Raw genomic sequence first — 14,573 nt, 5'->3', positions numbered from 1 at the left:
GATGAAATTGCTTCTGTCAAACGGCGGTTAAGCTTCACATTCAGATTTCAAGACTGGGAGATGAAGATTCACTCACCAGCAAGAGGAGGTATTAGAGTATATAAATGATTCAATGTAATTTTGCTTTTCCATTTATTCAATATTCAATGAATAATATTCTCTTTTTCAATTTTCTTGTTTCATAAGAAGATTCAAGCATATCTCCTACCATTTTGTATGCTTAACCTCACAACATAGATTTTAGAGAAATTATTTTTGAAATAGAAGTATGTTAAACTAAGTTGAGACATGGTTTCTAGTAACTCTCCATTCAAATTATTATTGTTGATATCAAAAGGGCTAAACTTCCAACTTCTCACCTTATTAGTCAAAAACAATGGAAAATTTACCCAACTAGTATGAATTGACTATAAAATTATGGAAGTAGTACAACTTTTATAAAAATTACCAAGAAGTTGTATTTTTTGGCTCTCATACACGAGTTTACATAAACTTGTGACTCTCATGCACGAGTTTACAGGAACTCATGACTCACATACACAAGTTCCATTTTTCTCTCTCTCAACATGACTTATGATTGTCATCCACAAGTTCCATTTCTACAATTGAAATCATGTAACCCAAACATCATTCTCTTCCAACAGTTATAATCATCTACTTCTAATCTAAGGTTACTCTCTCTTAGATTTCCTCAAGAAGGCAATCTGAACATAATAAGATATCATTGAAGAAAGAAGAGAAAAAGAAAATGAATATGCTTTGTAAAATTTTATTACGATTCATTGAAGAAGGAAAACAAGGAAGGGATATATATAACAAAAGGGAAAAAAATCAACTTCTACTAAAAGAGAAAGTTGTTAGCTAAACAATGTTAACTACCCTAACTAAAACCCAAAAATAGAAAGGAGAAAAACTAACAGAAATAAAAAATCCTTAAGCTAATTAATAGCATAATCAGTTTTACACCCCCTCAAGTTGGGCAGGGGAATGAATTGAACCCAGTCCCAACTTGGACAGAAAGAGAGAAAAAGCAGCATCAGGTAAAGGCTTAGTAAATGCATCTGCAAGTTGGTTTGCAGAAGAGATTGGCATGAGGTGTGTGAGACCTTGTTGGATCTTCTCATGAACAACATGGCAATCGATCTCAATGTGCTTCGTTCTTTCGTGAAAAACTGGATTATGAGCAAGATAAATGGAAGATTGGTTATCAATGTAAACAAAAATAGGATTAATAAAGAGAATATCCAAATCAGTAAAAAGGTAACTTAACCATTGAATTTCACAAGAAACAGTAGCAAGGGCCCTTTAATCAGCCTTAGAGGATGATCTACTAATAGTCTTATGCTTCTTTGTTTTCCAAGAAATAAGAGATGAACCAATAAGAATACAAAAACCAGTAATAAATTGCCTTGTGTATAGGCAACATGCTCAATTAGAATCAACAAAGGCAGTGAGTTTAATGTTAATGTTTGAGGAAAAAACAGACCCTGGGCAAGGGATTGTTTCAAATAATGGAGGACCTTCATTGAAGCTTTATAGTGAAGGTTCATATGTTTGTGCATATACAAGCTTAATTGTTGAACAACATAAGATAAATCTGGTATGAAAATAGTAAGATAAATTAACCTACCAACTAGTCTTCTATAGGCATAGGGATCATAATAAGGAGTGCCTAAATTTGCTGGAAGTTTAGTGGCAGGGTCAAAAGGGATAGCAGAAGGCTTAGCAGCAAGGGAACCAATGTCATATAATAGGGAGAGAGCATAGTGTATTTGGTTGAGATGGATGCCATTCTTAGATCTGGCAATCTCTACGCCTAGAAAAAATCTCAGGGACCTAAGTATTTGATTTTAAAAGAAGTGTCAGGGTAATTCTTGACATGTTGTATTTCAGTAAGATTATTACCAGCAAGAACCATATCATAAACATATACAAGGATGTGAGTGATAGAATGTCATGAGGTTTTAGTAAAAAAGGGTTGGTCAGCTTGTGAGTGTAAGTGTCATAGGGAAAGTAAGGCAATGGAGAGGGTGGTGTGCCATTCCCTATTGGCCTGTTTTAAGCCATATAGGGATTTATGTAATCTACAAACAAGGTTAGGCTGAGGTAGAAAGAGGCATGGAGGGGGAAACATATATACTTCTTGGTAGAGATCTCCATGTAAGAAGGCATTATTAATACGTAGTTGTTGTAGAAACCATCATTTGGCAGTAGCAAGAGCAAGGACAACTCGAACAGTTGTGATTTTAACAATATGGGGACAATTTCGAAGAAATCAACTCCTTCTCGTTGAGTGTAACCCTTGGCAACCAATCGAGCTTTATATCTTTCAATTGAGCCATCATCATGGAGTTTGGTCACATAAACCCATTTGCAGCCTATAGGAGACTTGTTAGGGGGAAAGGAGACAAGGGACCAAGTGTTGTTGTGAGCAAGGGCCTCTAATTCTGTGTCCATAGCAAGCTGCCAATGTGGTATTTTAGAGGCTTGTTTGTATGTGGAAGGTTCAGAAATAGAACTTATTGTTAGGCAAATGTATTTGTAGTTATTTTCTCACCATTAGGAAGGGTGATTAAAATAGGAGAGATGGTTCTAAAATTTTGGAAATTATTTGGATCAAAGCTAATATGGTCCGTATCACCAGTATCAAGAATCCATTGCTTACCTGATTTACATGTATGTGAAGGAGGGATGGCAGAATTGACAGTAGGCAAGGTGCTGATAACAGAATTTGTTGCAGTGAGGATTGTAGTTGCCTTCGATTTTTCAAGAAGGTCCAAGATGTCCTTGATCTGTTCACTAGTGAAGACTTGTGTTGGTATATCTTTTATTGTAGTTGAGCTATTTGCTTCATCTATATTGTGTGTAACATTATTGGCAAATCTTCCTTGCTTACCTCCTTGATAACCAAGAGGATAACCATGTTTTAAGAAAGAAGTATCTATTGTGTGATTGGTCCTTTCACAATAAGTACAAAATCTGCTTGAAGATCCTCTTCCATTGCTATTGGTTCTACCTCTTCCTCTATAAGAATTGTTACCTCTAGTTCTACTTGTATTGAAGGAACCACTATTTCTGAATTCTCCACTAGTTTGAGCTCGAAATGTCAAGGCCTTGAGATCACTATCTAGTTTAGGTGAGATTGAAGCATCATTATGAGTTTCTTATTGCATCAACAAGGAGAAAGCTTTGGTGATATCAGGAAGAGGATCAATTAGCATAATCTGTGATCGAACTTGTGAGTATTGATCACTCAAACCTTTTAGAAATCTAATCACATATTCTTGTTCCCTATAACGTCTTACTGATTCTAAAATTCCACAAGTGCAGGCCATCCCACAATGACAATTTTCTATAGGTCTAAAATTTTCTATTTCATCCTAAATTGCCTTTAATTGGGTGAAGTACTCAGAAATAGACAGGTCACCTTGGCTAAGTCTATAAAATTATTCTAGCAAAGTAGAAATGCGAAAAAAATCACCTTGAGAGAATCTATCATGAAGATCCTTCCAAACCTCATGCATTATCCATCCAGAGGATGGATTTAATAATGGTGTGCTCCATTGAATGTTGTAACTATGAGAGAACCATGTTGTTGCATCTGTTCCATTGAGAGTGCAGAGGATGGCTCTGCACCAAGAGTGATAATTCTTGCCATTTAGAGATTGTGAAACAAGAACCATGGTTGGGTTCTCACTTGGAGACAAGAAGTAGGGATTTGATGGGTTTGAATTAAAATCAGTGAAATCTTGACTCGCCATAGGGAAATAAAATATAGAGATGGAGATAAAAACTTAAGCTTGGAGTCAGAAAAGGAAAAAAATGGAAGAAGGAAAAGAGGAGGAGGATGAAAAAGGGAAGAATAAAAAAGCCTGAAACTAATTAACAACATAATCAGTTTTACACTCTCTCTCAATCTTATTTATTTCTAATTTCAGAGATGTTCACACTTTTTTATTTTTGCCAATCATCTAATTTGATATGACTATGGAACACGTCTTCAACAACCTTGTAGAAAGAAAGTTGGAAAAGTTTGGTGCAAGAAATGGACAAAAACATGCTCATGTCTCGATGCCCATGTCATGCTTTATAAATAGTGTAGTTGCAATGCTGTATATGCAAGCAAAGCTTGGGTAGAGATTGAGTACATTGTGAATAGCCATATTCACTATAACTTATGGGAAAGAATGGTGTTTTGGTTACATGATTTCAATTGTAGAAATGGAACTCGTGAATGACAACCACGAATCTCGAGGAGAGAAAAAAATGAAACTCATATATGTGAGCCATAAAAGTTCTTTTAAACTCGTGTATAAGAGTCATGAGTTTCTGTAAAGTCGTACATCAGAGCCACAAGTTTTCAAAAAATATATTTTTTTGATAATTTTTATAAAAGTTATATTGCTTACTTAATTTTATAGTTAACCCACACTAGTTGGGTAAAATTTCCGAAAACATTATGTTCAGATATATGTCACACACATTCATATTATCAAATACTGAATAAATTAACCTTGAAATTTTGAACCTTAATTTATGTATATCTAATATTTTCAACACTGAATAATAGTAAAATAACTAGGAAATAATTCAATTATCAATATGTCCAACATTGTTCAATTTTGATATTCAATAACCAAAGCAGGTCACTCATTCATAAATTAATGTAAGGTGATGATCTAGTTATGTAAGATTTTATTAGATCCTTAGGATGAACAAAATATCAAGATTTAAAAACTGATAATAACATTTGTTGGAAAATGACAGTCATAAACCCGAAAAAAATGAATTTATTATTCATAAAAGATAAAAGAATACATTTGGTGATACAAATAAAAAAAGAATTCATGAATTAATTCAATTTATCACAATTTCTCTAGAAAATAACAAAAGCATGTTCATACTTGGTACGGTAATGAAATCGAGTAAGTTTGCCACTGGGAGTTATGACTACTTTATGTTTTAATCAGACATGGACATGGATATGATTGTTTTAGTTATTTTCTATTTTCATTTTGATTTAAATAGAAAAAAGATGGAAAATGTTTATATTTTTGTTTTCAATTTGTATTAAAAAATGAGTTCTCCCTCTTGAAATTTTGAAAATGAAAAAATAATTTCAAATAATTTCAATAATGATGCAATCATATTTTTTTTAATTTTTAATATTTTTGCTACTTCATTTGTTCTATATTTTTTTTGATGTTTTAAATTTTTTCATTTTATTTCAAACATTTTGATGTTTTAAAAACTCAATGCGCATTTATACTTTATTTCCCAATTATACCTCCATTTATTACCCTTCTTCTTCGCATCTATTTCTTCATTTCTTTTTAAATTAGTTTTCAATGTACATTAAATTTGATTATTTTAATTAAATCAGAACACATTTTATATCATCTAATAATTTCCTCAAGTTACATGCACAACCTCAAAACTATCAAAATATATGAAATGATGAAATATATTTTTCAATTGTTCTCTCCATTAATCAATAAATTGTCAAAATCAATTAATGAGTGCTTCATTAGTTCAGATCACCACACATCTTCATAATAAAATTTATTTATTTGTCTCTTAACATAACAAATTTTCTTCACCCCTCTTAATGTTATTTGTGAAATAGTTTGATGAATGGTACCCGAGCCACCAACCACCGCTATCCCTTTATTATTCAACCCAATTGGATTTTTTTGTTTCAGATCGAAGAAATTCAAACAAATTTTTCAATGGATTCATGAATCTAATCAGAATCAAATATCGAATTCTAAAAGAAGAATAAAATGGAGTTAACTACAAATATATGATTGGATCTTGAATCTTCTCCATCCATTCATGTGCCGATAACTAGAATAGAAAACGATATATTAATATATGACTTTGAGATGGAAATTATCATCTTTAAACTCTGAGATAAATAATAAAACACTTATATATGTTATTAATTTATTTCAATTTTTACCTTTTGGAGAGCATTAGAAAGTACATGATATTCATTATAACTTTGCATAAGTTTTTGTGATAGTTAATGAATAAATCTAACAATTAAAGATGTTCATTGTATTATTGACATAAAATTCATTGAAAAAGAACATACAAGCATAAAATATAAAGACATCTTATCAAATTAATGACTTGATTATTTTGGTGATTAAAATCTAAAATTGAATTATTTACCAAAGCAATTATACTCAAATTTCATTCAATATTTTGTTTGTGAAGTTTAGAGTGAGAGTTTAGAAAATGATAATAAAAAATATATTTTGAGGAAATAATAACATGAAAATAAAAATTATTTTTTGAAAATGAAAACAAAAAATAGAAATAGAATATATTTCTTCAAAGCATACACTCTTACATAGTACATAATATTGCTTTATAAAAAGGATAGCAATAACCTTCTACAACATGTCTTAGAATAAGGACTAGAGGGAGTAATATAATATTCAATATATTAAATAATCAATAAAAGCTTAGAATGGGTAGAAAACAACAAAATAATCGTTAGTGGCTCCTCTCAAGAATCAACAAGAAAGTAGGATACAACTTCATATTGGTTTATCATATCATAGGTGAAAGTGTAGGAATTAAAAATGAGCAGGAAAGAATGGATAGGAGAAAACTTATCATGATCATGTATTATCTTCCTTTCATTACATTCTATGTGATATCATTTATTATTTTATCTAGACCACCAAACCCTAAAGGTGCATCATTATGTCAACAAAATCATTCTGAAGAATGATAAATTTCCAACTTCTCACTACTAACTTGGGACCTTAGTAGTCAACAGAAATATATTCAATCATGTCACACTCCATTCACATTATTATCAACAGCCATATATTCAGTCATTCACATTATGAATACTGAATAAATTAAGTCTGAAATTGGGACCTTAATTTCTGCATGTCATCCCATCTCTCTGGCATTGTCAACAGTCAAGATTGGATAACAATAAAATAAATCTGAGAAACAAAGGAGACTTGCTCAAACTTGATACACAAGAACCAATTAATTCAATTCATAACAATTTTTTTGGAAAATAACAAAGCATGTTCATGCTTGCAAGTACAGTAATGAAATGAGCTCAATAATATTTAGCACTTGGAGTCATGGCTTCGTTGTATTTTAACAAAAACGATAAGTGATTCTTGCATGAATACATACCCAATACACACAATTATTTAAAATCTTATTATTACTTTAAAAAATATAGGTTTCATGAAAACCTCTAATGTTCCGTGTTTGATTCAGGTTTTAATTTACAAGTTTACCTTCTTACACTGTTAAACTAAATTTATATGAAGAGGTGAGGTTGAGACATGAAGAGGTTAAGTTGTTGGACAACATAGGAAATATTTGGTCTATAAAGGGTTAGGTAAATGAGTTTACCAACCAACCTTCAGTAGGAAGAGGTATCAGGAAGGGGGGAGCCTTGAGTTAGTAGGCAAAAGTTCCTGAGTCTTCAAACAATGATAAGGTGTATTTTCTTTGGTTAAGATGGATTCCTACAGAGTTTTAGCAATTTCAAGTCCCAAAAAATATCTTAAGTGACCAAGGTCCTTAATCTTGTAGGTGATGGCATGGATCTATTTAACATGAAAACAATTTTAATTAGTTTCAACAGATAACTGAAAAACAGAATTCAGTTATTCCAAACAACCCGTTAATCGATTAAAAGGACACTTAATCGATTAACTGGGCATAAAACAACTTCTCTATATAAACTGTGTTTTTACATCATGCTTCATACATTCATTCATTCATTTTTAGAATTGCTAAGTTGCATATTTTCGTGCTCATTGTATGTCATACAGGCAGAGAGAATTGCATGTGAGAATAGTGAGAGATAATATCATGCTTAGGGATTAAAATCTCATCCATTGCATGTGATTAAATGTGTTCATCATTCTATCTTATCTTGCATGATTCTTTCAATTCTTTTAGAGATTTTTTAGGGTAGAAATTACATGTTCTTCATGATTCTGATTTCATACATATTCATAATAATTTGTGAGATTTGTATAGGGTTTATAGCTTCCTCTTAATTGTAATATTTGAGCTATTTTGTGCTTCACATTACTCTGTTTTTGTTGTATTTTTGTAACAAGGAAAGTCGTTTCTTGGTGTCGTACCACCAACGAGATACAGAGAGTCTGCACCAAGACTTGGAGGTCTTGAGTTTAGAACATACTCTTGGCTGGGGCTGGATCGTAGGAAAGGTTTTCCTAGGCGATAAGTGAGGTCAAACCAAGGTAGAGGTTCTAGGAATTCAAGAAGGTAGTGTTCAAGATCTTGTAATTGGAAGTGTGTATGTAATATACATTGGATTCAATTTTAGTGAAGAAAATATTCCAAGATCAGAAGGAGAGGACTCGATGTAGTTTTATAGTGGACCACAAAATGGACCAGTATAAAAACCTTGTTGCATGCTATTTCTTACCCTTATCTCTTTAATATTTTAAGTTGTTTTTAATTGCATATTATAGCTGATAATTTGAATATAGTAACTCTGCCATATAAAGATCATTTATGTTCAAATATATATGTTGTATGTTTCTGTATAATCTGTGAGTGACTGTGTAATCGAACCATTTAGCAACTGCCAATTCAGTGCGATTTAATCGATTAAGGCAATCCTTTAATCGATTAACTAGGTGATTTTCCAGAATAGGGCTTTGGTGCGAATAGTGGCAAGTGGAAACCGCTACACTTATTCAACCCCCCTTCTAGATGTATTTTGTCACTGATACCTAACAAGTGGTATCAGAGCTAATACATCGTGCTAGCTTAACCATGTATACGTGATCCATAAGGGAAAATAAATGGGTTCCACCAACCCCTTTGGTAGTGATGGCGCATCCATTAACCACCCTCCCGTATTCAGTAGCGATGGATATGCCTACTGGAAAGTTCACATGAAAATCTTTATAGAGGCCATCAACTCGGATATTTGGGAATCCGTAGTCCACAGGCCCTTCGTTCCACAACATTTAGTGGATGATGAACCGAAAGATAAACAGTAAAGTCTGTGGACCGATGATGAACGCAAAAAGGTTCAATACAACCTGCATGCTAAAAACATCATCACATTGGCCTTATCCTATGATGAGTTCTTTCGGGTGTCATAGTGCCAAAATGCCAAAGAAATGTGGGATACTTTACAAGTGACTCACGAAGGCACCAGCGAAGTGACTCACTTCATCTAATGATTCTCCTCCTTATGAGGATTTGTATAATGCATATGTCGAATTGCATGATGAATTAAAGAAATTAGTTAGGATTAGTTCTGATAGAGAAAGAGTAATCCTTCTAAATGAACAAAAAAAATAGTTTCATTACAAAAAGAATTAGATGAACTAAAATTAGAAAATGAAACATTAGATCTAATATATTATTGTAATACATGCAATTTCTCTAATGATAATTTATGTCTATCAACTGTCTGTGATTCTTGCGAAAATTTGAAAAATGAAAATTTGAGACTCAATGAAAAACTTGCAAAACTCACAGAGAGTCAATACATGTTAGAAATTATGCTTAGCCAAACCAGAAATGTAGGTGACCATACCGGACTAGGATATATTCCTCCTATGCGTAAGAGTAGACCATATAGGAGACCTATTAATTGGCTTAATAAGAATTTTTAATATAAAAAGGTTCCTAAATGCTCTTATTGTGGCACACATGGCCACACTTCCTACTCTTGTTACATTAGAAAATATGGTATACCTAATGGCGTGTATGTCTGGATGAAAAAGGGAGATGACTCCCTAGTTACTAATAGAAAAGGACCCAATAAAACTTGGGTACCTGAAAAAGGCAAGTGATCTATGTTTTGAAGGTATGTCTATGAGCACATGGACATCATTGGTATCTTGATAGTGGATGCTCAAGACATATGACGGGAGATAGATCAAAATTCGTAAATCTATCATTGAAAGAAAAAGGGTTTGTCACGTATGGAGACAACAACAAAGGGAAGATACTTGACACAGGAACGATTGGCAACTCAAATCAGGCAGTGATCGAGAATCTGCTATATGTTGAAGGCCTGGAACATAATCTCTTGAGTATTAGCCAACTATGCGATAAAGGTAACCGTGTATCTTTTGATTCTGAGTGTTGTATTATTTATCACAATATATCTAATAAAGTTACGTTTTGTCGGATATCGTATAAATAATATTTATATGGTTAATCTAGAGGATGTCACTATTCTATTTTCAAAATGTTTTATTTCTAAAGAGGATGACATATGGCTTTGGCATAGGCACGTCGCTCATATTCATGTAAAACATCTAGATAAATTGTCCAAAAATAATTTGGTTGATGAGCTACCAAACTTGATTTTAAAACTCAAGAAAATCGTGATTCTTATCAAAAATGTAAACAAGTTAAAAACTCTTTTGCTAAAAAGAATGTGATATCCACAACAAGACCCTTGGAGCTTCTCCATATGGACTTGTTTGGACCATCCCAGGTTATGAGTTTTGGTGGTAGCTTTTATGCTTTAGTAATCGTTGACGATTTCTCTAGATTCACATGGACACTATTGCTATCGTCCAAGAGCGATGCTTTCAAGTCTTTCAAAAACCTTGTCAAACAAATCCAAAATCAGTTTAACCATAAGATAGTATATATTTGATATGATCATGGTGGCGAAATTGAAAATCATCAATTTGATAAAATTTGTGATATATATGGTATTATGCATCAATTCTCAACCTCTCATACCCCTCAACAAAATGAAGTTGTTGAGAGGAAGAATTGAGTCTTAGAGGAGCTTGCTAGAACCATGCTAAACGAAAGCAAGGTTCCTAAATATTTTTGGGCTGATGCAATGCATACAGCTTGCTATGTGATTAACCGTATACTCTTGAGGCCTACTTATTCAAAATCTCCTTGTGAACTTTTAAAAGACCGAAAACCTAATATTGCTTATTTTCATGCTTTTGATTGTAAATGCTTTATATTAAATAATAGAAAGAGAGCTTTAAGTAAATTTGATTCAAATGCTAATGAGGGTATATTTTTAGGGTATTCATTGCATAGTAAAGCTTATCGAGTCTTTAATAAATATTCAATGCATGTCCATTTTGATGAATCTTCTCCAAAAGAGAAGAGAAATGTATTTTCTAATGATGTTGCAGGTGCTTTAGAAGAAGCATACTCTAACGACACGGACCAGGACAAAGAAGAAGAAGCAGAGCAAACTGTCCAAGATGAGCATCAGGACATGCTAATCGTGTGGAAAACCAAGAAGGATCATCCACTCGACAAATTAATAGGTGATATAACTACGGGGGTGGTAACTCGTAGCTATTTACATAACTTTTGTAACTTTGTTGCTTTTGTATCTCAAATCGAGCCTAAGACTAGCGATGAGGCCATTGAGGATGTGCACTAGGGTATAGCTATGCAAGAAGAGCTAAACCAGTTCGAGCATAATAATGTATGGGACTTGGTCCCTAAGCCTAAAGAACATCCAATGATTGGTACTAGATGGGTCTTTCATAATAAATTAGATGAATCTGACTTGATCATTAGGAATAAAGCACGCTTAGTGGCCAAAGGCTACAACCAGGAAGAGGGCATTGATTATGATGAGACCTACGCTCATGTAGCCAGATTATAGGCCATTAGGATGCTTTTGTCCTTTGCATCGATTATGTACTTTAAGCTCTTTCAAATGGATGTCAAGAGCGCGTTCTTGAATGGCTACATTCAAGAGGAGGTATATGTAGATCAACCTCACGGCTTTGAAAATTTTAAATATCTGAACCATGTATATAAGCTCAAAAAGGCTCTTTATGTCCTGAAACAAGCTCCCATAGATAATCATGAGGAGTATGATAGATTGAGCTCTTTCCTCTTGGAAAAAGGGTTCGTGAGGGGTATGGTTGATATTATCCTCTTTATTTGTAGAAATGTACTACTAGTTCAAATATATGCTGATGATATAATCTTCAGATCTACTAATCACATTCTTTGTAAAGAATTTTCTGAGATGATGTAGGGTGAATTTGAGATGACGATGATGGGTTAGCTTACCTTCTTTCTTGGGCAACAAATCAAACAAATGGAAAGTGGCTTCTTCATTCATCAATCGAAATATTGCAAGGAGTTACTGAAGAAGTTCGAAATGGAAAAGTGTAAAGAAGCTTCAACACCTATGATGTCCGCTTGCTATCTAGACAAAGATGAAAAGGAAAAAGCAATAGAGGTAACCAAGTATCATGGGATTATCGACTCCTTATTGTATTTAACTGCGAGTCGCCCCGATATTATGTTTAGTGTTTGTATGTATGCTAAATTTCAAGCATTGCCTAAAGATTCACATTATACTGCTATTGAACGCATCATGAGATATTTAAAAGGAACAACTAATATGGGATTATGGTATCCTAGGGATGCCTCATTATCCTTGGTAGGGTATTCCGATTCCGATTTTGCGGGATGTAAGTTGGATCAGAGGAGCACTAGTGAGACTTTTCACTTATTAGGCAGTTCCTTAGTTGCATGACACAGTAAAAAGCAAGCGTGTGTTGCTTTGTACATGGTAACGCAAGAAATGATGTCTAATTTCAATATGATTGGTTCTAGAATGAAAAACAAGATTCTTGGATAGGTTTATGACACTTGTATTATCACATTTTATAGGAATCTTTACTAGGTTAAGTCCAAAGTTCTTAAGTTGTAGCTTCATCCAAAGGTTTTGAGCGCAACACACACTAGCTGGGCTCATTTTTCTGAAAATCTGGAATTTTAGCACTTATTAATCGATTAAATACAGCTCTTAATCGATTAATGATAACAGATAAATTAGAATCAGTAGCATTTTTACCATTTTTTCAAACCCTCTCTTCCCCCTTTTCTCTCTAAATCTCAAAAGCAATAGAAAAATTCAAATTCTTAGCATAAAAGAAGAATTAAACCTCACCTTTACCCATTTTGCACCTCAATTCATCCCATCTATTTCTCAAATCCCCAAGAAACCCAATTACCAGTTCCTAATTCCAAACCCTAAGCTTTAGGTTCCCTCCCTTATCCTTCTTCTCTTATCATCGCTCATGATTTTTCAATCAACAATGGAAAGACGGCGTTTGAAGAGGTTCAAGATAACTGCTCAACACACTCGTAGGCCTCCTACTACTTCATCTTCAAATCCGAACGTGAGGCACGATCGTGGAGATCCCTACTACTCACTCATAGTTTAGGAGACCCAGTTGTCCAAGTTTCAGGGAAGGATCTTGTATGATTCTTTCAATTCTTTTAGAGATTTCTTAGGGTAGAAATTACATGTTCTTCATGATTCTGATCTTATACATATTCATAATAATTTGTGAGATTTGTATAGGGTTTATAACTTGCTCTTAATTGTAATATTTGAGCTATTTTGTGCTTCACATTACTCTGTTTTTGTTGTATTTTGTAACAAGGAATGTCGTCTCTTAGTGTCGTACCACCAATGAGATACAAAGAGTCTTCACCAAGACTTGGAGGTCTTGAGTTTAGAACATACTCTTAGCTGGGGCTAGATCGTAGGAAAGGTTTTCCTAGGCGATAAGTGAGGTCAAACCAAGGTAGAGGTTCTAGGAATTCAAGAAGGTAGCTTTCAAGGTCTTGTAATTGGAAGTGTGTATGTAATATACATTGGCTTCAACTTTAGTGAAGAAAATCTCTCAAGATCGGAAGGGGAGGACTAGATGTAATTTTGCAGTGGACCGCAAAACGAACCAGTATAAAAACCTTGTTGCAGGCTATTTCTTACCATTATCTCTTTAATGTTTTAAGTTGTTTTTAATTGCCTATTGTAGCTGATAATTTGAATATAGTAACTCTGCCATATAAAGATCATTTCTATTCAAATATATATGTTGTATCATATCTGTATAATCTATGAGTGGCTGTGTAATCAAGCCATTTGGCAACTGTCAGTTCAGTGCGATTTAATCGATTAAGGCAATCCTTTAATGGATTAACTGAGTTATTTTCCAGAATAGGGCTTTGTTGTGAATAGCTGTAAGTGGGAACCGCGACACTTATTCAACCCCCCCCCTTCTAGGTGTATTCTGTCACTGATACCTAACACTGATTCTAGTTGATTATCTAATGGGAATTTTTGAAGGTAAGGAATGGATGAGTGATTCATGGTTTGTATTTGGAGTAAAAGGGGGATGAAGGTCATTTGTGGAGTTAGGGATGGGGATTGTGTTTGGTTTGTAGACAGAAGATTCTTTGTTGTCATGAAAGTCTAGGAAGGGAAATTGATTTTCATAAAAAATAGTGTTTCTTGAGATGAAGACTGAATGAGTTTGATGATTGTAAAGGATGAAACCTTTAGTGCCTTGTTGATATCCAAGGAAGGCTGCTTTGATGGCTCTAGGTTGAAATTTGGTTCTATGGGATTGAATTTTAGTGGCATAGGTCAGACAACCAAAGACTTTGAGGTTGTCTAGGGAAGGAAGGGTGTTATGTAAACATTGGTAGGGGCTTTTATGTTTTAATAGAGGGGTAGGTAGTTTATTAAGAAGGTAAACAACATGTTGAATTGCAAAATTCCAGAG

At 33.7% G+C, this 14,573-nt stretch overlaps 1 protein-coding gene across 1 annotated transcript; it reads right to left on the bottom strand.

Annotated features, from left to right (window-relative positions):
* LOC109334101 lies at positions 829–3,873 on the bottom strand. The gene is made up of 2 exons (XM_019569673.1): positions 3,482–3,873; positions 829–1,172 (listed from the first exon to the last, which is right to left on the bottom strand). Exons 1-2 carry the CDS (start codon positions 3,759–3,761, stop codon positions 961–963), a joined length of 492 nt encoding a protein of 163 aa, XP_019425218.1. The 5' UTR covers positions 3,762–3,873; the 3' UTR covers positions 829–960.

The sequence above is a fragment of the Lupinus angustifolius genome, chromosome LG19 (genome assembly GCF_001865875.1).
Source record: "Lupinus angustifolius cultivar Tanjil chromosome LG19, LupAngTanjil_v1.0, whole genome shotgun sequence".
Taxonomy (NCBI): domain Eukaryota; kingdom Viridiplantae; phylum Streptophyta; class Magnoliopsida; order Fabales; family Fabaceae; genus Lupinus; species Lupinus angustifolius.
The sequence above is the reverse complement of the archived record's forward strand: the minus strand, read 5'-3'. Positions and strand labels throughout refer to the sequence as shown.